This window comes from Bufo gargarizans, chromosome 7 (genome assembly GCF_014858855.1).
Source record: "Bufo gargarizans isolate SCDJY-AF-19 chromosome 7, ASM1485885v1, whole genome shotgun sequence".
NCBI lineage: Eukaryota > Metazoa > Chordata > Amphibia > Anura > Bufonidae > Bufo > Bufo gargarizans.
In genome coordinates, this window is record NC_058086.1 from 159967805 (window position 1) to 159992282 (window position 24478).

At 41.9% G+C, this 24478-nt stretch overlaps 1 protein-coding gene across 6 annotated transcripts in view; it reads right to left on the bottom strand.

Moving 5' to 3' along the window:
- Nucleotides 1-1757: 1757 nt before the first annotated feature.
- Nucleotides 1758-24478, bottom strand: part of LOC122943540 (zinc finger protein 644-like) — a 59440-nt gene continuing 36719 nt past the window's right edge. For all 6 annotated transcript variants that reach the window (XM_044301352.1, XM_044301350.1, XM_044301354.1 and 3 more), the window contains 5 exons: nucleotides 14763-17730; nucleotides 12318-12896; nucleotides 5054-5176; nucleotides 4287-4389; nucleotides 1758-3775 (listed from right to left, as the gene is read on the bottom strand). In XM_044301352.1, coding sequence (XP_044157287.1) covers nucleotides 3583-3775; nucleotides 4287-4389; nucleotides 5054-5176; nucleotides 12318-12896; nucleotides 14763-17703 — 3939 coding nt within the window. In that variant the 5' untranslated portion in view covers nucleotides 17704-17730 and the 3' untranslated portion in view covers nucleotides 1758-3582. The remainder of the gene's footprint in view (nucleotides 3776-4286; nucleotides 4390-5053; nucleotides 5177-12317; nucleotides 12897-14762; nucleotides 17731-24478) is intronic.

The following is a 24478-nucleotide window of genomic DNA, read 5'->3' on the forward strand; positions in this document are numbered from 1 at the left end:
TTATGGTACATACATGCTATAGGTTATGAACACAACTGCATAAATTAATCTGTGTAATGCAAGCTAATAATAAGTTGGATAAAGAGTGAAAAAAACATTTTAATGTTGCATGATGAATCACAAGAACATGATCAAAAATAAAAAGCGCTGTACAAGAAAAAAAAAAGAATAAAAAGTAAGGAAGAGATATCGCATGATCACGGTTATAAAACAAAATGACAAGACACTGCATTTTTAATCTTCCATATAGTAAAAAGAAAGTTTGAATCTCAATTTGCAGAGCAAAAGGAAAAAAAAAAAAAAAGGGCAGGGACAGAAAAAGCCCAAATCAGAGAAGAGCTACATTCAGTTTCCAAACGATTCTAAAATATTAACTATAGAAAATGTGCACTGGTAACTTGCGCACCAGTCTCAGAACTGCTCAGCAGGAATCATTCATTCAGTATTGATAAGACCAACACACATCAGTGATCTCTGTATTAGCTACAACATTGTAGTACTAGGAAGGACACCCCCAATTCCTTGAAAGTCTGGTAAATGCCAACACAATGACATCTTGTTTTTCTGCAGAATTCATACTGTGAAACTCCCGTTCCATCAAGAATGCTCTATACCAGGGATGGTCAACCTGAAGCTCTCCAGCTGTTGCAAAACTACAACTACCAGCATGCCCACACTGCCTAAAAGCAGGGCATGGTGGGAGTTTTACAACAGCTGGAGAGCTGCAGGTTGGCCATCCCTGCTCTATAGGACTGAGATCTGGGACTGCAGACCACAGTCATCTTCTAATGCCAATACCATGTGGCTGGTATGGGTATACTTTGGTCATAAAGGGATGTGCATGGTTAGCATCAATGCTTTGGTAGGTTGTGGTATTTAAAATAATGTCCGGTTGGTATTAAGAGGCCTAATGTGTGCTGTGTAATGAACGTTTCCCATACCATTACACTGCCACCACCAACCTGGAACGTCTGGTGGGCACAAAGCAGCATACGGCTAAAGGAGTCATCTGGTTTATGCAGACCTAAATTCGTTTTGACTCTTGATACTTCTTGGACATTTAGTCTCTGTCTCTGTATTCTCCGCTTCCAGTATAAAAGAGTGTAACCCAGTGTGATTTTCCACTGCCGTACGCTATCCACCTCCATACGATTTTGACGTGATGAAAATTCATGGTACCACTGTTGTACTGTATGGTTAATTGCCCGTCCGTTGTCTTCATCAGCCTGGAGCGTGCTGGCCTTTGTACCTTCCTCACAGTTCTTCCTTTTGTACATCAAAAGATCATGTCCTTGTCCTGGTGTGCAGACAGAACCTTTTTAGTACTTTTTGTTCAGGAAAGAGGAGGGAAGGGCAACAATGAATACACAGAAGTAGTTCAGATGCAACAAAAAAGCCGAGCACACCAATCATACAAATATTAACTAAACTACATTTTAAAGCCTCATTCATATGTCAGTATCTCCAGGGGCGTAGCTATAGGGGGTGCAGAGGTAGCAGTCGCTACCGGGCCCAGGAGCCTGAGGGGCCCAAAGACCCTTGTGCCACATAAGACACTGGCATTATAGAAAGTGCATGCTGGTAAATTTACACCTCTGCCAGTAGGGAAGGGGTTAGGTAAAGAATTTGGCATGAGGGGGCGGCCTTTCAATGTTTGCCTCAGGCAGCAGGAAGGCTACGTGCTCCCCTGCCCCTTGCCAACAAGCACGGAGGAAAGGGGGCCCATGCTGAACTCTTGCACTAGGGCCCATGAGCTTTTAGCTATGCCCCTGAATCTTGTTCAGCAATTTCCATCAGTGATTTTTAGCCAAAACCAGGATTGGAGCCTCCACTGAGATGAGGTATAAGGGAAAGATCTGTACCTGTCCTGTGTTCAGAGCCGCAACCTGGTTTTGTCTGAAAATAACTGAGGGAAATCACTGACCGAACACAGACGTGTGAATGAGGCATAAATATGTATTCCCATCAGTAGGATATGCCAGCGATGTCAGATAGGAGCAGGTCCCAGAGGTGGGACCCACACCTATCTGCAGAATGGGACCCCCAAAGTGAATAGAGAGCAGCCGCACATGCATGGTCACTCTGTTCACCACTGGTTCGGCTATTTCTGGCAGTCCTATAGAGGTGAATGGATGTGCGATGGGTGCTCTCCTTCCTATTCTGGAGATAGGAGCAAGTCCAAAAGGTAGGACTCACACTGATGGCATACGACAGCAATGTCTGAGATGCGAATACCCCTTTAAAACATATGAATGATTGGTAGTTTTCTAGTGATGTTAGCACCTCATTCATTTAGTGTTGGTAAGGCAGCCAATACACGCTCCTAACATTTCCCAGAATCCATAAAGGTGACATTTAGAACACTTGAGGTCTTCTAGGTACAATATAAGAGCAAAATAACCATTTACATGACATAAAATCATGAAAGTACTTTCTCTGAGTAACCTAGTATATTGCGGATAAAGGCATGTGAATGACAAAATTCCATCCTCACGACACATTTATTTCATTATTTCTGTAGGCCCTTAGCACGAGCATAGTGTTACACGGTTTCATACACAATCACATCCAAAACGAGTTCTAAAATTTCAATTGTAAACATTCTCATATGTTGAAATATCAAACGGTTTGCTAAAATGCTCAAGTGCGGAGCGAAACTGAAAAAACAAAAAAAAAAACAACAAAAAAAAACTGTGGTGAGAAAAACTACTCGTACAGAAATTGGTTTAATAAAATACTAGGGATGGGAAATGACGTAAGAGAACATTAAAAAGAGAAATGAATAGGTGACTTATCACTATTTAAAAAAAAAAAATTTTTTTTTTTATATATATACTGAAATTCTACATTAAAAAGAAATGTCATCGGGTAAATACATCTTTGTTGACAAAGTAGGAGGTAGCATGGATGCACCAGTTAGTGAGAAACGCAACTGAAATAAAGAGTTTTTTTTCCTTACAACAAATAATTTCCAGTCCTATTTACACTTTGCAGAAATATCAGTAAAACAATTCACCCTCCACTTTTTTTTTTTTTAGTACAAAAGCATCGTGTAATAAAAACGAAAAAAAAAAACAAAACAAAAAACATACATTATCTGTACAGAAACGTACTGAGTGCCCTAAGTTGAATGGAACAGTCTTCAGAACTCTGCAGATTATGGTAATACTTAATGCCCTAGATGAACCGATACAACATCAGGAATTGTCCGTGATCTTGTAGAAAATGCACCGTATAAATATAATTTTCATATCAGTGATTTCATGACTATGGACTCGTGTTTCTAAGCTTTTCTAACAAGTGGGGGGAAAAAAGGCATCTATGCAAGGATTACGTTGTGCTTCGTCCAAGAAGCAAAGTGTAAAGATAGTGAAGTCTGCAGGAGCTCGCGCTAACGTTACGGCACATCAGCATTTTTGTTTGTCCTTTGTATTATAAACAGGTATAACAATGTGGTCTTTAAAAAGGAGAGAGGGTGAAAAAAAAAAAGTTAAAAGGAAGGGGGAAAAAAATTCAAAAAAACAAGAGAAAATAGTCTAATATACATCCAAATAACCATTTTGATTTGCATGGCATCTGCTCTTAGGAAGCCGCCTCTGTCATTATTAAGGAGAAGTTTGTTTCACTGATTGAAGGGGTCTTCTTTAGTAAAGGTTCCACTTCAACCATGCCTGCTCCTGTCCGTGGAAGATTTGCATTGACAATGTGGCGTTGCAAGTGCTTTATCCAATCTTCTTGTACAGACAAAGGTCCTCGAAAGACAAGCCCACAAAACCTGTTTAAAAGAAGAAGAAAAAATTAAAGTTTTACAAAAAAAAAAGTTAATAAATTAATTAAAAAGGGTTGGCAAAGGATAAGTCGCCGATGCCCAATTGGCAGGGGACCGATCGCTGTAGCTCCAGATGGTCGTTAAAACAAAAGGGCATAAATGGTCAGTCAAAGATCCCGCCGATCAAATAATTATCCCCTACCCTGCGAATAGGGGATAACTTGATATCACCAGAATACCCCTCTAAAGGTACTGCAAGTGTTGGGGGTGCATTATAGAGATGTCAGGTTCCCTTTAAACATGTTGTAGGCGTACAATGCTGATAATTTCAAAGTGTAATGAGTAAAATATGAAATATTCCCGAGCAGTAGTAGTCATTATAGATTTTAGCACAGTCTGCAAACAATGCAACAAGATTGAGGTTACTAATATGAGAATAATGTAATTTATTATTTATTTGCGGTAATAAATTTAGGTCACTTACATTATAATAAAAAACCAAAAGCCTAAAACAAACCTGCATCTCAAGATATAAACTTCCTCAGTGGTGTGTGGCAATGGCAATACTTTCTTCTTACTCCCAGATCGCGATCTTGACTTTTTTTGCTTGCAATCTAATACTAATGTACAAAGGAAAACAAATTACCATACACACCACTGTATAAAACAAGCACAGTATCTGGATCAGAGGATGAGCTGCAAACATTGCTCAGAGTGGACAGGAAAACGGCATTGAACAGGAAACAAACATCTACGACCGTATTTTTGGTCCGCATTTTTTGCGAATCAGATGCTGACTTGTTGATTTCAATAGAGCCTCAAAAGATGCGGACAGCACACTGCGTGTGGTCCGTATCTGTATTTCCGATCTGCTGACTCGCAAAAAAGATAGAACATGTCCTATTCTTTTCCATTTTGCAGACAATAGGCATATCTAACAAAGCGGAACGTGCGGGGATGCACACAACCGGTATCAGCGATTTAAAGACTGCAAAATGGATACGTTTATGTGAATGGGCTCTAAAAATTAAGGACATTCCAATACATAGGTGCTCTGTACCCAGCGTTTTCACAGTCAAAGCAATGGCAGTCTATATGGTATGTGTGCTGTCCAGGCTCAGCACCCAGGCCTTTAATCGTCTGAATATGTAGAAAGGGGCCAAAACCCTTAATACATTATGAAACAGAGGGCTGACTTATAATAATGGGAAATCGTGGGTATGCAAAGATCATGGCCGTATGGTATGCTAAAAGAAAAAAACGGCCTCCTCTGGAGAGACGTACCTGTTCCAGTCAAAAGCCCAGCGCTCTTCTTCCTTGAATAAGCTCTCATATGGTTAGACAGGCTAACGCCACTAGAAAATGTAGTATTGCAATTCACACACGTCTTGTGCTTCGCAGACATACCTAATAGAAAGAAAGAACGAACATGAAAACTACACATCTGGCCTGAAAGAACATTGATTCCAACTAATGGATTGGGAGGTAGACGCGATATTAGTGTTGGCCCTTACATGAGCTTAAAGCCGCAGAAGGTGCGACTACATAAGCCATTCATATTCACATATTTTAAGCAATGCGATCTTGCCAGTAAATAGTACACAGGCGTCTCGATATTCATGAACAGAATTAAAAGTCTAGTTGACAAAGTGGTAATTAAAGTGTTTTTTACCCACAAGACTGTAAAAAGGCGCAGCACTAAATTAGGTTGCTGATGAAGACTGGGAGAAAAGGTGGTATAACACACCACCAAACAGCTGTTAGACAAAACACTTTATTCAGTGCCTTTTATGTTCATTACTCTGGATGCGCAACTAATAATGAAAGTTAATGATTTGAAGTTTCTTGCAAAATTCTTTGTGCTAAGCAAATGATCAACAAACTACCAACGTTTTCTTCTGCAATGAGCAAAGATGGCAAACTATGAAACAGACACAAGACTACTCAATGCACACACTTCGTATACGAACCTGTGAAGATAAATATTAACCACCTCCCGACCGCTGTACGCGTATATGCGTCCGGGAGGTGGTTGCTTTACTCCTCCTGGACGCATATACGCGTCTTCTCGCGAGACGCGAGATTTCCTGTGAACGCGCGCGCACAGGCGCGTGCGCTCACAGGAACGGAAGGTAAGCGAGTGGATCTCCAGCCTGCCAGCGGCGATCGCTCGCTAGCAGGCTGGAGATCCGAATTTTTTTAACCCCTAACAGGTATATTAGACGCTGTTTTCATAACAGCGTCTAATATACCTCCTACCTGGTCCTCTGGTGGTCCCTTTTGTTAGGATCGACCACCAGAGGTGGTCAGTACAGTCCCACCAAACACCACACTACACTACACTCCCCCCCCCCCCCCCCCCGGTCACTTATTAACCCCTTATAAACCCCTGATCACCCATGATCACCCCATATAAACTCCCTGATCACCCCCCTGTCATTGATCACCGCCCTGTCATTGATCACCCCCGTCAGGCTCCGTTCAGACGTCCGTATGATTTTTACGGATCCATGGATACATGGATCGGATCCGCAAAAAGCATACGGACGTCTGAATGGAGCCTTACAGGGGGGTGATCAATGACAGGCGGGTGATCACCCATATACACTCCCTGATCACCCCCTGTCATTGATCACCCCCCTGTAAGGCTCCATTTAGACGTCCGCATGATTTTTACGGATCCGATCCATGTATCCATGGATCCGTAAAAATCATGCGGACGTCTGAATGGAGCCTTACAGGGGGGGTGATCAGTGACAGGGGGGTGATCACCCTGATCACCCCCTGTCATTGATAACCCCCCTGTAAGGCTCCATTCAGACGTCCGCATGCGTTCTGTGGAGCCGATCCATGTATCCATGGATCCGTAAAAAATCATGCGGATGTCTGAATGGAGCCTTACAGGGGGGGTGATCAGTGACAGGGGGTTGATCACCCTGATTACCCTGATCACCCCCTGTCATTGATCACCCCCCTGTAAGGCTCCATTCAGACGTCCGCATGCGTTCTGTGGATCCGATCCATGTATCCATGGATCCGTAAAAAATCATGCGGATGTCTGAATGGAGCCTTACAGGGGGGGTGATCAATGACAGGGGGGTGATCAGGGAGTCTATATGGGTGATCACCCCCCTGTCATTGATCACCCCCCCCTGGTAAGGCTCCATTCAGACATTTTTTTTGGCACAAGTTAGCGGAAATTTTTTGTTTGTTTTTTCTTACAAAGTCTCATATTCCACTAACTTGTGTCAAAAAATAAAATCTCACATGAACTCACCATACCCCTCACGGAATCCAAATGCGTAAACATTTTTAGACATTTATATTCCAGACTTCTTCTCACGCTTTAGGGCCCCTAAAAAGCCAGGGCAGTATAAATACCCCACATGTGACCCCATTTCGGAAAGAAGACACCCCAAGGTATTCCGTGAGGGGCATATTGAGTCCATGAAAGATTGAAATTTTTGTCCTAAGTTAGCGGAAAGTGAGACTTTGTGAGAAAAAAACAAAAACAAAAAAAAAATCAATATCCGCTAACTTATGCAAAAAAAAAAAAATTCTAGGAACTCGCCAGGCCCCTCATTGAATACCTTGGGGTGTCTTCTTTCCAAAGTGGGGTCACATGTGGGGTATTTATACTGCCCTGGCTTTTGAGGGGCCCGAAAGTGTCAGAAGAAGTCTGGGATCCAAATGTCTAAAAATGCCCTCCTAAAAGGAATTTGGGCCCCTTTGCGCATCTAGGCTGCAAAAAAGTGTCACACATGTGGTATCGCCGTACTCAGGAGAAGTTGGGGAATGTGTTTTGGGGTGTCATTTTACATATACCCATGCTGGGTGAGAAAAATATCTTGGTCAAATGCCAACTTTGTATAAAAAAAATGGGAAAAGTTGTCTTTTGCCAAGATATTTCTCTCATCCAGCATGGGTATATGTAAAATGACCCCCCAAAACACATTGCCCAACTTCTCCTGAGTACGGCGATACCACGTGTGACACTTTTTTGCAGCCAAGGTGGGCAAAGGGGCACATATTCCAAAGTGCACCTTTCGGATTTCGCAGGCCATTTTTTACACATTTTGATTGCAAGGTACTTCTTACACATTTGGGCCCCTAAATTGCCAGGGCAGTATAACTACGCCACAAGTGACCCCATTTTGGAAAGAAGACACCCCAAGGTATTCTGTGAGGGGCATGGTGAGTTCCTAGAATTTTTTATTTTTTGTCGCAAGTTAGTGGAATATGAGACTTTGTAAGAAAAAAATAAAAAAATAAAATCATCATCATTTTCCGCTAACTTGTGACAAAAAATAAAAAGTTCTATGAACTCACTATGCCCATCAGCGAATACCTTAGGGTGTCTACTTTCCGAAATGGGGTCATTTGTGGGGTTTTTCTACTGTTTGGGCATTGTAGAACCTCAGGAAACATGACAGGTGCTCAGAAAGTCAGAGCTGTTTCAAAAAGCGGAAATTCACATTTTTGTACCATAGTTTGTAAATGCTATAACTTTTACCCAAACCATTTTTTTTTTTTGCCCAAACATTTTTTTTTTATCAAAGACATGTAGAACAATAAATTTGGCGAAAAATTTATATATGGATGTCGTTTTTTTTTGCAAAATTTTACAGCTGAAAGTGAAAAATGTCATTTTTTTGCAAAAAAATCGTTACATTTTGATTAATAACAAAAAAAGTAAAAATGCCAGCAGCAATGAAATACCACCAAATGAAAGCTCCATTAGTGAGAAGAAAAGGAGGTAAAATTCATTTGGGTGGTAAATTGCATGACCGAGCGATAAACGGTGAAAGTAGTGTAGTGCCGAAGTGTAAAAAGTGCTCTGGTCATGAAGGGGGTTTCACCTAGCGGGGCTGAAGTGGTTAAAAGGGAACTTGTCAGCTCTCTCACGCTGCCCCCTTATCTAAGGGCAACAGAAAGTCACTTATGGGTTAATGTGGAATGCCCATCGGCCCCATTTGGTCCAGCAGAGATCTAGACTCAATCCAGCAAATATGCCGAGAATGGGCCTGACAGACACTGTGCACACTTAATGGGGCCGGCGGACATTCAGTCCACATCTGACAGTGCCGGATCCGTACAATTGCCGGAATGCTGGAATTGACAGTGCCGGATCCATACAATTCCAGCAGGCTGTTCTGGGCCCGGTAGAGAATTTAAACAGGTCCTCTTTAATCCACATAGAGCACAGCAAGCCAGGAGTCTGATGTGAACTCCCCCTACGGACAGCAAGATGGAAAAGTCAGCATCTTATGAATACATCAGACTCCTTGCTGGCAAGCACTATGCACGCAATGCGAGTACAAAGGCCTCCTGCACACGGACCGTTGGTGTCACGTTGCCGTATTGCGGACCGCATTCACTTCAATGGGTCCGCAAATTCGGAGATGCGGAATGGAAGCATGGAACGGAAACCTACAGAAGCACTATTTCGTCCCGTACTTCCATTCCGCAAAAAGATAGAACATGTCCTACCTTTTTGCAGAATGGGCATATCGCGGATCCATTAAAGTGAATGGGTCTCTGGTCCGCTGCGGCTGCCCCACAGTGGGTGTTCGGGCAGCAGGGCCACAGGGCGCACATCGTGTGCAGGAGGCTTAAGGCTACCTGTACACACTGCATATTACGCCTGTTTTTTTCAGTGCAGGCAAAAAAATTGCAGTGCAGTACAGTAATTTCATGTACACTTTTTTTTACGTGCGGAAACTGATTTGCTGTGTGAATTTTTACATCCATAGCATGCCAATTCTTATGTGCGCATTACACCCTTTTCAATGCAAGGGTGAGAAAAATCTGCATCAAGTCTGCACCAAAAACTGCAAGTAATATGGTTTTTGCTTTGGATATGGTGCGGAAACTCACAAATGCAGACAAAAAAACAATTTGTGGTTAATCTGTTTTGACGCCCGTTCTCATGTGCAATAAAAGGGTTGTCTCTCTTCAGCAAGCGGCATTTATCTAGCCACTTACTAATGAATTGTGATAGTCCATATTGCCTCCTTTTCTGGCTCCATTCATTTTTCCATCACTCTATACACTGCTCGTTTCCAGGGGTTACAACTACCCTGCAATCCAGCAGCGGTGGCAGTGCTTGCACACTGTAGGAGAAGGAGCCTGCCTCTATGGTGGCTGGGACCACAGGAATGTGCTTAGGTCGGAGATTTTTTCTATGGCGTGTGAGCACAACCGCCACCGCTGCTGCTGGATTGCAGGGTGGTCATAACCCCCTGAAAACTAGCAGGGTAAAGTGATGGAAAAATAAATCCAGTCAGCAAAGGAGGCAATATTGGCAATCACAATACATTAGTAAGTGCCTTGTATTCACTTCCTCTACATGATAACTAATTTGCTGAAGTGAAACAACCCTGACATGCCTGTTTTAATAGTTTCATGCACCTCCATGTAGTAACCATTCTAGAGCATCTGTTCTTATGACTCTTATTTTGTTTAGGCACGAAGACTGACTATCCATGCAGATTTTAAACTCCACAGCATGTCAATTGTTTGTGTGAGATATAGAGAGCTATAGAGAGAGAGAGATATATATAGAGAGAGAGATATAGAGAGAGAGATATACATATACACACACACACACACACACATATATACATACATCTATTATATAATATACATTTTAGTGGGTTTTCCCCATAGACTATAATGGGGTTAAACAGAAAACCTGCAGGATAAATAGCACGTTTTCATGTGCAGTTTTTGAGAGCACAAATACGCAGTGTGTGCAGGTAGCCAAAGGGAGCTGACTGGTTTTAAACCTGGTTCAGATGGCCTTATTCAAAATTGTACATTTTACTTCCAGAACACCAAGATGATTTTGGGAAATTTATATGTTTTGGTAGGGCACTGAGCTGGTGACTGCCGGAGACAACTGTCTCGAATGGTCTGCCAAGGCATGAGACATGGACCAAAGTAGTGCATGACCTGAGTATCTGCGCAGGGAGGTCTGAAGTGTGTAATTTAGTCCTATGGGTCTGTGTGAATTAGACCTTAAACTGGGCGTCACTGTTGCAGGCAGTGATACCTGGTCTGGTGCACGACTGTAGGACATACTTATAAAACCTGTATGTTCTTTTTTTATATACTAAGTATATACAAAATTTTTGTATTTGGAAATTGAATAACCCCTTTAATAGGCTGCATAAGGATTTGACCAGTTAATTCAGACAAGGAACATTGCCGGGGTAGGGAGGTTGGAAATTAATGCAGAAACTGCACTTTTCTTTAAAAATATTAAAGTCATGTTAAAAAATTGAATGTTAAAAAATTATTGGGGATAAATTACTCACTAAAGATTACCCCACTATGGGGGAATATAAACTTAGGCGAGTTTCAGAAGTTAGAGGATTATGTATTTTGGGAAAAAAATGGTATTAAGTTTATTTCACAGATTGAGATAAAAGGAAAGCTTAGGACACTAGAAGAATTAGGACTTAGTATAAAATTAGATACCCTTACACGCTTTAGATATTTTCGGTTAAAACACGCATTTGACAGCACTGAGAATAAATCGTACTTAACCACTAAATATTCAGAATTTGTAGAATTTTGCTGTCTCAATAAGGGGACCAAAATATCAATATCACAGATATATAAAATAATTAAAAGGGGTTTAGGGGGAGTGATAAAGTTTATTAGTGAACAAAAATGGGCACTAGAAGTTGACCCCAACACGCTAGATTGGAGATGTATCTATAAAAGTATAAAAAGAAGTACGGTATCGAGTAATTTCCGACTGATACAGTTCTTTATTGTCCATCGTACCTATATCACCCCATGGGTGTTGAGTAGGAGGTATAAAACAAGGGATGCTAGATGCTGGAAGTGCAGGATGGATAATGCGGATTTCACCCACTTGATCTGGCACTGCCCCCTAATGCAGGATTACTGGTCTCAGGTTTATCGGGAGCTGACCAGATCAACTGGGTGCTCAGTCCCAATGGAGATCGCTACAGCGGTGCTTGGATATATCAGGAAAATAGGTCTCGATATAGAAATAGAAAGGAAATGGGCCAAAGGATTAATGCTGGCGCGGGTAGTAGTGGCTAGGGAGTGGGGGGCGGACACACCACCAAACATCGAAGCATGGAAGAACTTATGTGGGAGGGTATGTAGATATGAATATGTCGGTACCCATAAATAAATGGAGGATGTGGAAGAGAGAATGAAAATCTGTGGTATCCATCAAGACAACCATGGGGGGGGGGGGGAAGGGGAGGGGTTATATTGTTTTTCTTTTGTTTCCTCGTTTTGTACATGATATGAGGAAAGAAACAGGACAGGGACATATTCCTGATGTCTAAGGATAAGCGAGTAACAAATGTATGTGTATATACAGGAATTAGCATTGTTTATGCCCTGCTGTATTATTGCCTAATGTTATGTCTTGTTTCTGAACTTTTTATATATGATGAAGGAAAAAATAAACTAAAAGTATTTAAATATAAAAAAAAAATATTAAAGTCATACCAGTCGTCACTGTGAACATAGTCAATAGGTTTTTATTCTGAAGACCTACCTGACTGTAAAGCGAAGTCCATGCTTCTGTGGGAATTGCACATCAAAGAACAGTCTTCATTGAGTGGATGAAGGCATTTTTGGATGAACCTCTTTCTTGCAGTTTGATTGATCTTTTGAGAAGATTCTACATTCTTCTCTTCACCTGATTTTTTCAATTTAAGTAGTTCAATTAAGGAAACAGGTTTATCCTTCTCGCCATGTCCACCTGCGTCATCACATTCACTTAGGTGGACCCCTTCCTCCATCTGTCCAGAAAACGTTTCAGTTTTTAGGCCATTACGGTGTGCTTCAAGATGTACAGCATTGGACTTTGAGTCATTACTGGAAGTTTTGTGAGTGGAGTAAGGCCTGTGAACAGTGCGCCTATTATTAAGAACCTTGAGGAGTTGCTCGTACTTTTCCTCGTTTTGCAGCATTTCATTCAGGACACAGATGGGCGATTTGTGTGCATCCCATTTATTTTTGCCTAGTCTTTTCAGGTGACCTCGAACATGATTTGACAATCCAATTTTTGTATCAAACCAGCCTCCACAAAGCGCGCAAGTGTGCTCAGACGGACTCTCCGACTTCTCTACAACTAAAGTCATAGAAAACAAAAGTAATATTTCTCAGCTATACAAAAATTGCAGAAAAGAAATATGACAGGAATAATTGTAAACTCATAATTGCAATACTAGCATAGACTAGATTTACTGCATGTTTTACTTTAGGATTCACTTTTTCCCCATACTAATGCGAAAAAAACCTAGGTATGTGTTATGATTAGTTGTATCTTATAAAGCAAAAAATACAGTGTGTATATAGATATAGCAGATGTGTACCTCTGACACTGGCTGACCTGCTGCACGTGCGCTTGGCAGCTAAAAGGCATCTGTGTTGCAGTTACACCTAGAGGCTCTGCTCTCTCTGCAACTGCCACGTCCTCTCCACTTTGATTGACAGGGCCAGACATGGTCATGTAAATGTGGTCATGCCTGGCTCTGTCAAAGTCCAGAGGGCAAGGTAGTTGTAGAGAAAGCAGAGCCTCTAGGTGTAATGGCAACGCCCCCATTGCTCCTAGAGGCTCATATGCATATATTAAAACACAAAAAAACATGAAAAATGGGACCGAGAGATGCCTTCAGCTGCCATGCGCAAATGTTACAGGTCAGCCAGTTTCATAGGTTCAAATCAGCTGACGCATGCTCTTTAAGCTTGCCATACAAATTAGATGTATTTTGGCTGAATGCGCCGAGCATCTAATATGTATGGTGGCCTCTCCTCAACAGATGTCAGGGAGATCGGGTCAGACTACTACTGACTACAGCCCATCTATCTGTTCTCAGCAGAGATAGCTAGCGTGCGTGCGTGCGTGCGCGTGTGGATATGGCCAGCTTTACTTCCAGGGAATAATCTGCCTTGTGGAAAATATGCGTTCAGGTGATTACACTTTAAAACCCGCAATACATGTGATAACTTCCAGTAAGTGTTCATTCACACGGCTATGTGTTTTGCGGATCCGCTAAACACTGACACCGGCAAGGTGCGTCCCCGCACATCACCGGCACTTTCATAGAAAATGCCTTTTCTTGTCTGCAATTGCAAGAATAGGATATGTTATATTTTTTTGCGAAACAGAAGTGCGGATCCGCAAATCCGTACCGGATGCAGACCCATTTTGCAGATGTGTGAATTGCCCCTAAAAGGGTCATAAAGACCGCGCAGCTCCAGATAGATACAGAGCCGACTAAATTGTAGTAGATAGACAACTGTCTCGGTATAGTCAATCACTGTTATGTCAAGCGTGGACTCCACAATAAGGCCCCTTTCACACGAGCGAGCACTCCGCGCGGGGCAATGCATGATGCGACCCACTGAATCCGGACCAATTTATTTCCATGGGTCTGTGTACATGAGAATTGGTTTTTTAACGCATCACTTGTGCGTTACGTGAAAATCGCATCGCATCTGCACTTGTTTTTCACGGATGGTTGCTTAGAGATGTTGTTTGTAAACATTCAGTTTTTTATCACGCGCATGCAAACACCCGCGCGATAAAAACTGAACGCGATCGCATACAAAGCTGAATTAACTTGCTTGCGAAATCGTGCAATTTTTCACTGAACGGATCCGGACCTAATCAGCTCACGCTCGACTGCAAGGGGCCTAACTCTCGTCTGCACCTCCTCTATTGGAAAGGACAGAATGGCCAAGAATAGTGAAGTACCGATAGCACTTGACATAACAGTGATTGACTATACCGAGACAGTTCTACAATTTGGTCGGATCTTGGTGTGAATTGGACTTCCAAGGGTGCCCATATGTGGTGTGGTCTGGCTGATAGGCTGCACCTGTACTGATATATATATATATATAAAATTTATTTATATTAGTGTGTGTGAAACGAGTGGGGTGGGGGAATAGTACGATTGAAAAGGGATGACAAAATATTAAAATTGCTTACCTTTTCTTACACGCTTTGTTGGGGTCCCAGTTCTCTTGAAATGCTGCATTTTATCACTTGTTGCTATCTGTTCTGCTGACACCACATGGCGAGCTTCGTAAGTTAATCCAGCTCGATGCAAATGTCCGCGAACATGATTTGATAACCCAACCCCAGTTTCAAACGTTGCAGGGCAGTATGGACAGGACTTCTTTTCCAGAGTCAGGTCACTCCAGTGGAATATAGAGCTATTTCTTGGCAAGGAAGAGTCTGCATTTTCTGCATCAGCACCAGACAGGTCATGCAGATAATCCTCCTCCTCCTCCTCCATGTCGTCATAATACTCAAAATAAAAGCCATCATCATTGTTAAAATTTAGGTTGTCTTCACCATGGTGATTACCTTTAGATTTATCCTTGAAAATTGGGTAAACTGCCTTTTTTGGCGGACTGTTGTACGTATCATCCTGTGATTCTGTGCTATAATCACAAAGCTCACCATTTTCCCATGTTTCATAATCGTCATTTTTCTCTGTGGAGTCAAGTTTCTTGAGCACGACATAAGTCACTTTCTGGAGGAAATCAGGGTAATTGTCCATGTCTTCTTCTGTGACTTGCCTTTCGAGATCAGATTTGCGCACCCTTTTGACGGCTACCCGGTCTTTGAAGCCAACAAGCCTACCTGGATGGCGGTTATGGGGATCCATGATTAAGCATTCTTCTTGAAGGTCGGATGATTTCGAAACCAGATGTAAAGAATTGACTGAATCATCGTCCTCCTCTTTTTTTAAATTCAGTGGGTACAAATCACTTGATTTCTTTATGGTTTTGTAGCCATCCCATTTTTGGCTGTATCTGTAAGCGTGGTTTATCTTTGTATGCTTTTGCTTCATCGGATAAAACCTATGTTTTTGGTCATTGCTACTGAAAAGCAGGGATTTATTTGGAGACATTGCTGGACCACAGTCAATGGATTGGGCAGCACTTTTCCGAGCTTTTTGTATTTTGTGTTTTCGGTACAGCCTTGTAAAAGTGTTGCACTGGCCAAGAGCGCCATATGGTCTTTTCATATCCTGCTTCAAGACAGAATTCTTTGGAAAAGAAGGGGGCTGTTTTACAAACTCTTTAGCCTCAGCATCACTATCTACAATCTCATTATCTGAGAAACGTTCTTGTTTAACAACAACAGGACCATTAAACTGGTCCAAAGAGGATGACGAATGTGCATAGTCAATATGTTTCCTTAAAATATTGCGGGCATAGGTGGTAAATGGACACATCTTACAAATATAAGTTGTAGGTTTTTTGGACGAAAGGAAGTAAGAGTTTTTCAATGTTTTTTTCTGATATTTACGTTGGGGGAGATTGGCGTTCAGAACTGAGCATTTTACCACTGCCCCATGAACGATTCCTCTATGACACTCCAATTCATTTTCGGTAACGGCCATAAAGTTGCACTCTTCACAACAGTAGTATCTCTTGTCTTTCTCGTGGGTTTTGGCATGTTGAACAAAAGTCTTTGGGCAGTTGGTTCCAAACACACACTGTGGACATTGTAACCGTGCGCTTCTACCTTCGTCTTGGAGCTCTTTCAATTCACGAATCTCCTCCATCAGCTTCTGCCGGCGTTCCTGGTGGATAATCATGTGTTTAAGAAGGGAATTACGGTCTCTAAAGGTTCGCCCGCACTCCCTGCAAGCATACGGTCTTGGAACGTTTAGGTGGCGGAAGTGATTATTACCATCCAAATGATACATCATATGCCTATGAAGGTGTTTCTTCTCCCTAAAATTCACATTGCACTTGGTACAGGGATAAAATGATGGCTCTTGATCACTAGTGCATGTTGGGGGCGATTGAGAATCACAACTTTGCACGTCACCAGGGAAGAACGAGTCGACGTGAATGGGTGACGTTTCATCAGCATAGCCACAAACTGGATTATACATATAATGATTGATAGCTTCTATAGCTTCTTTTGGAAGATGTTCTTCCGACTCATCAATAGAAGACTCAGACTTAATCTTCATTAATTTATACTTGTGTGGAGCTACCACTTGCTCTTCATCACTCTGTTCCATGAGATCTAAATTTAATAGCTTTGATTTCTTGGAAACGTAATTCACATCATTATAAGCATCTTCAGAATAGCAACGCGTTATCTTACTACCATCCATTTTTCTTTTGCGCTTTTTCTCTACCTTTACAACACAATTCTTTTCAGTCTCTTCTGTGTTGCCATTATTTACCAAGTCTCTCTCGGTACTCAAATTAGCTTCCTGTCCTGCTACAGAACTATCTTCACCACCCCCAGAGCAACCTTGGGCCTGAATATATACCTCGTTCTCAGGTAACATCTTCCGGTCATTACACGCGTCGTCTACGGGCCCTACTAAAGTGCTATCCAGTCTGAAACTATTCCCATTAGATGTTTCACACCCAACAGTAGAGGAGGTAGGAGGTTTCTGTATGGAATGAGTTTCTTTCTTGGCATGTGCTACATCAGGTAGCAAGAATACAACTTGCTGACTTGACATCTGTAAAGTGTTCTTTGCAGGTTGCTGAAGATCGTAAACCACCTTCAAAGATGAACACAAACTGTTTTGCGGCCCCACTGATTGGTCTGTGGTTAAAGAAATACTGTCTGTATTCAGATTGGAAGTCTTATTTGAGGGGTGGGAATCGGGTCCATTAATAGTTCCTTTAGGCAAGATACGATTTTCACTAGAGACCGTGGCAGCACCATCGCGTGTTAGGAAAGAACCCTGGACTTTGCTTAAGGCTTTTTCAGACCTGTCTCTCGATAGTTCTTCAGGCACAGTCAATGGACTACTTTTCTGAAAGGAGCTCTGACTTTCTGGAATTTTCTTAAACACTACATCATTGTCAGAGTTGAAATTGGCGTCCTCTTTCAGGCGTTCATTTGCATCAGTACTTTCAGCACTTATCTGGGACTCCTCCATATTGTTATTCTTCCCATTAAACAATGTCTAAAAGAAAACAAAAAAAGACACATTTGTAAAAATTCACGTAAGTACCTGCATGTGCTCAAGGTAACATATCCCATTTACACACAACATTTCAAGGCATTCTAATGACTTGATACCAAATACCTACCATTCCAACGAAGGGAAACTAAATATCAGCCTGAAAAGGCTTGCTCCTGAATATCGGAAAGTAGATAAAGATAAGTCCAATGTCAAAGGAAAGGTGTTAGAAAATGACTTAGGCCTCATGCACACGACCATTTTGTTTTTTTCCCGTTTACGGGCTGTTTTTTGCATTCCGTATACAGAACCGTTAATTTCAATGGGTCCACAAAAAAACTGAATGTACTCCGTATGCACTCCGTTTCCGTATTTCCGTCGAAAGATAGAACATGTCCTATTATTGCCTGCAAATTACGTTCCGTGGCTCCATTCAAGTCAATGGATCCGCAAAAAAAAGGAACACATACGGAAATGCATCCGTATGTCTTCCTTATCCGTTCTTTCTGGACCATGTATTTAAAATGTTATGCCCAGCCCAATTTTTTCTATGTAATTACGGTATACTGTATATGCTATATGGAAAAACAGAACAGAAACAAACAAAAAAACGGAACAGATCAGTGAAAAACGGACCACAAAACACTGAAAAAGCCATACGCTCGTGTGCGATAGGCCTTATTGTTTACAATGGCATTTTTATGTTTAACATATTTTTAAAGAATTTTTGGTGATACTATTTTTAATTATCAATGTTACTGTCTATATTTAAACAAAACCCAATAAATCCTGCATCCTGCTCGGCCAATTATCAGTGGCCCCATAGAAATGAATGGAGGGCGATATGCCCCCAGTTTATCTTCCAACTGATTTGCGTTCCTACGCTGTGATCTGACAAACCAGCAGTAAATGCATTGAGAGGACTCCTGAGCTCAGAAACATAATGGAGAGGACTCAAAGAGGAGTCCTCACAATGTATTTTACTGCTGGTTTATGGGAGCTCAACATCAGAATGCAAGCGAGTATGAAGATTAAAATGACATAATCCAACTCTGCGTCACTTATACTATAAACTGCTTACTCTAGTTTAGGGGGCTGCTTCAGAAAGAAAACACACACCAAAAACATTAAAGGTAGTCTCACCTCACCAAATCGGTAGGATATGCCCCCAATGTCAAAGTTGCGGGGTACCAGAGATGGGACTCGCACCTATCTTTAGAACGGAGTTTGCAAAGGCGGACGCCCCACACATGAGCAGCCGTCCCTGCATTCATTCCTACAGGAGAGCCAAAAATAGCCGAGAGCAGTGCTCAGCTATTTTTGGGAACAATTATATTGATACCACAGCACTCCAATGGTTAGAATCATCAACAATCGTTTACTAGTTCCATTCAAAAATTATATATAGACAATGACCAACGTTTCGGTCTAACCTGACCTTGTGCCCGGCCTTATTGTCATCAATGGCATCCTCCTTCTAAACATTTATCGATGACTATAAGGCCGTAAACAAGGTCTAGGTTAGTCCGAAACATTGGCCATTGTCTATATATAATTTTGGGATGTAACTAATAAACCATTGTTATTGATTCTAAGCATTGGAGTGCTATGGTACGAATTGTTCTGCAGAAATATTTTACCACTGAGCACCACCACAATGACTAGGAGTTCCAATCAATTCAGCTATTTTTGGGAGTCCCACTGAAATTAATGGGGAGCGCACTGAGCAAGTCCAGCCACAGCTCCATTCACTTCTATGGGGCTGATTGAAATAGCCACACCAGTGCTCGGCTATTTTCAGCGCTCTCATAAAACCTGACCAAAACCTGAACATGGTCTGGCAGCCTTCTAGGATACAGAGCAGGGGAAGCATGTGTTGACCATTAATAGGAGAGCCGGAAATGTGAGTAAACCCCCACAATACATTGCACTGGACGTAATGGCGGATTGCAATGGGGCTGGAATGTGCAGTCTGTATCCGCATTTGCGGATCCGCACAAAATAGAAACATGTCCTATTCTTGTCCGCAATTGCGGACAAGAAAAGGCATTTTCTATGAGAGTGCCGGCGATGTGCGATCCGCAAAACACATACGGATGTGTGAATTGACCCTAAATCTGGCTCATCTAAACTTGTCTAGAAAACAAATCCTCCAGTTTTCTACACTGCTTCACTACTGGAGTGGCTTTGGGGCTTAATTTTATTTTTCTGCAAATTATTTTTTTATTTTTTAAAGTTTGTTATAAATTTGGAGTGAAACTCTGTCACATAGCTAACCACGCCCATTTCCCCCACATACTTTTCAAAACTAGAGTGGCGTAAAAATGCAAAAATTATGGGCAAGTGACCAGAAAACCTAGCCATAGCCCCTTTGCCACTTTTTGAAGACAAAATTCGGAAGCACAGGGTGTGATGAAAATCTATGTTGTGCCTAGTTCAACAAATAATCTCCTTTTGACAGATCCCCTTGAAATAAAAGGCCATGGTGAACGCTACACAAATGCTAAACTAAAATGGCAAAAATAGCATAAGGAGGATAAAGAAACATTTTGCCATGTTAGCTCTGGAACACTACATAGCACTTGGCTTTCCTTATTAAAATTACTCTAATCAGGGCAACGCGTTGATTAAAGATATTTACGACCTAACCCTAATTAAATGTGCTAAAGGCACAAAGGAATTAATTTCTAGCGTGCGACTTGCCCAGCAGTCTACCAAAGGCATGTTTCCACAGTGACAAAAAAATAAGATAAAAGGGAATTTTAGCACCCCAAAATGGTGCTAAAGCAGCACCCAGCAGGACTGAAACGCAGGAAGCTGCTCACAGGGAGAGAGTAGAAACATTTCACAAAGAACTTAATTCATTAGATAAAGAAATAATAATAAAAAATAAAAAAAATCATATTGGGAACGTCTGTAAAGTGGCGGCTATAAAGTCTACGTCAGAACTTATTATGAGGCAGAGGTAGACAAATGTATGCACACTCCATTTGAGATTATATATTAGCGTTTCTCAACAGGAAGCAATGTTGCTAACGAAGTGGTAAATTCAGTGTTAATGAGTGGCTGCACTGCTACCACCTCAGAGGTAAAACCTTACATGCTCCATCCATCTGTTCTAGTGTGAGAGGTTGCAAGAGAGAACAGACGCTTCACCCATTTAAAACAAGTTTACTGGTGCCCCCCGAACAGCAGGGTGACTGACTAGAAGATGATCAGGTTTTCTTACCAGACACTTATCAAACTTGACGCAGCAAGCGAAAAATGAGAGATTACGGCAGGCGGCTGAACAAGAGGATAAAGCGAGGTTAAAGTTTTTCATAAAAATACAACATCCATATCATCTTTAGCAGAGCCTCATTTGTCCAGCAATCCTCCTCAGGTAAAGGGAAATCTTCCCCGACCACTCTCCTCACTGCCATGAGCTGGTGCCATTACTGTAACATGCCGACTGCAGTCATGAAAGCCCCTCTTCTCTCTGTCTGCACTCATTTGTGTGGGAGAGGAACTGTGGCTCAGGGGCTGTCACCCATAGACCTGAAGGCAGGCATTTATAAAATTAAATCCTTTGTCAACGAGTTTCGAGGGCAAACAGCCCTCTTCGTCAGACACATTACAAATATTGTAATAGTCGCCTCTTCTTGGCCTGTACAGATCACTTTACTGAAATTACCGGCTTATCTGTCATTCTAATCCTGCCTGTAATGATATCACCTCTGAGTATAGATAAGACAGAATCCACCATTCACAACAGGCGATTGTCACATCTTATCTATTCTTTCCTTGTACAATGACCTCTGCAGAGGTCACAGAGCATGCCTAGAAAACTCTCCTATAGAAGTTTCCCTCCTGACCATTGTGTCTAAAAAAATAAAAAAATAAAAAGGTTTTAACTGGCAAATAAAAATTTTGGTGACATTTCCTTAAAAGTCCACGTTACTGAGCCTGCGTGAGATTTCACACAGCGGAGGGGGCGTCGGCGAAGAGTTCGGGTGTAGGCAGTTACTTATGCTGGAAGAGGATGATTGCTTGGGCTCTAAAGGAAGCAGGCTGGGCACCAAAGAAGGGTAATAACGCCCCTCTGGGCACCTTGGACACTCATTTGCATAACAAAGTGTATTTTATCGCTAATGAAACAAAAAGAATGAAGACTACAGCAAGAAATAAGGCATTTTATTGTACATGGTAGTAGTAACACCTTAATATGCTCAAACCAGGTGACAGATTCCCTTTAAAAGTTTTTTTTTTTTTTTACCAATAGGTCATCAGTATCTGATCATTGGGGGGGTCTGACACTCAGGATCCCCGCCGATCAGCGACCACAGCGCTGTACACTGAATAGCAGCCGTGCTTGATATTATGCTCAGCCCCATTCACTTCTATGGAAAAGCAGAGAGTAGGCCGTGGCACACACAGGATCGCCGGTGCCTTCTCAAACTGCTGATTGGTGGGGGTCCTGGGTGTCGGACCCCACCGCATAAACTGATTACCTATCCTGAGGATAGGTCATCAGTATCAAAATCCCAGAAAACCCCTGAAATCGGCAGCTTCAGCCTACATTTAACTAAAGGGTATGGAAAGCTGACTGGCTCATGCAGCTTTATATCTGCTCCCCTATTCTCCCAAGATGGCTGGACCATTGTACAAAACGAGCAATTAACTTTTGTGTCACCCCTATCTCCTCATAGATTGTAAGCTCTTGTGAGCAGAGTCCTCATTCCTCTTGTTGTAATTATTGACTCGTCTGTTGCTACGTTATTTATGACTGTCTGCACATGAACCCCCTGAACTGTAAAGCGCTGCGGGATATGTTGGCGCTATTTAAATAAAGATTACTATTAGAATTAGAAAAGCTGAACTCTTCTGGTCAATGGCCACCAATTTAATTTATTTGATAACCCTAGAACTGCTTTTTACAACCCGCAAAGTCCTCTTAAATTACAAAATAAAGAAAAAGAACCCAAAGACAAGTAATACCCGTTAGGGTCCAGCATGCAGTCAGGTTCCCAAATGCAGTTTTAGATGCCGAAATCCAAAATGGATCATAAAAGCAGAGAAAGTATAAAACGACAGATCACTACTGGTTTTGGCTTCAGGAACCTCTGTGTGGTCGTACCATTAGACCTGAAAATATTACTGTAATCACAATGCAATTACAGGGGAGCCTTCAAGGTGAAATGTGAACTGTCCTTGAATGACAGCTCGGATGAAAGCTTCAAGCGATCCTTGAGGTTACCGCCAAGGAAAATTAGGTGATAATTGCATATTAACATAATTATTCTATAACGGCTCAAAAAAAAAAAAAAAAAGATTAGGTCATTTAAAAAGGGGGCTGCCAATGTCCCCCCATCATGGAGAGTTCAGTAATCAGAACAGAGTTCCCCTCCGTTCACTAAAGCAAAGTAAAGGGAGACCCACAGTCAGAATTGGGGTTGACTCAACTAGACAGTTCTGCATCATAGGACGATAACTTGCCAACCTATGGTACTGTGGTAAAGCTGTAAAAATGGACCTTTCTAAAAAGGTAAGGCCGAGTTCACATCAGCGTCGTGAGCTCCGGCACTCTGTTCTGGTCACAGTATATCCGGCATATATCCCGGCTTTCAGATGGATGGAGAAAAAAAAAAAAAAAGCAGCATTATTTGTCTGTCCGCAAGCAGGGGGTATATGCTGGAGCTTATTATAGTGAATGGGCGTCCGCCAGTGGATACAGTGAACTCCGACAGTCTGCCAGAATTCACAGTGAACGTAGCCTTGCCAAGGTATTTGCCATGGCATCGGATACCGGCCTCATTGATGAAGACGCTCAGATATTCATCCCCTCATCTGATAAGGGTTTAAAGAGGCTCTGCCACCTCATGTCTTAATTTTAAAAAATAATTCTTAATTTATGTGCTGCTCCGGTTATTCCTCCTGGAAATGAAGGAATGGACTTTGTGATTCCTTTGTCTGTGGGATGCGTACCTAGTCAGAACTAACTAAGCAGTGTCAGTGTTTGGGGACATACTGCTTTGACAGGCAGAAGGGCAACAACCAGTTAACATACATATTTCCAGGAAGGATAACTGAGGGAATGCACAGCATGGTTCTAAGAAGAGTTGTTCAAGAATCAATATATTATGGGGAAAACAAGTATTTACTACTACAGTGTGTTAGGAGAGGCCACAGACCTGGCCATGGATATAAAACATGCCCCAATACAACGGACGTGTCATACAACTCATTGGGAATGGCACATAGATGACCACTTTTTACTACAATACAACTGATTTTTCCTAAGGAATCACGTATCTTTATTTCAGGAAATGGCAAATTAAACGCTACAACTGCCACGTTAACCACCAAAGGACATGAAACATGATGATGTAGATTGGCAATGCAGCCCTTCCATGGTTATACCAAGCATGGCTAGTTGCATTGTACAGCGGTTTTCCTTGGTATTGCAGATCAGTCCGATTCACTTGAACAGGAGCAAGCTGCACGATGAGCATGTGACTAACGGATGTGACATCACAGGGCGAGGAAGAGGCTGCAGCGCTCAACACAACACTGTGGCTGCCTCCAAAACAGATGATGTGCCAGGCAAGGGTCTACACACAAATCACTGGGCCCCCATTATCAGCCCCTCCCACTACCAGTTCCTGGCCAGTATATACAGCAGTGTACCGATATGTAAGGTATAAATTAAAGCTCGTACCTCACATATATGTACACTGCTGTATATACTACACACACACACATTATATATATA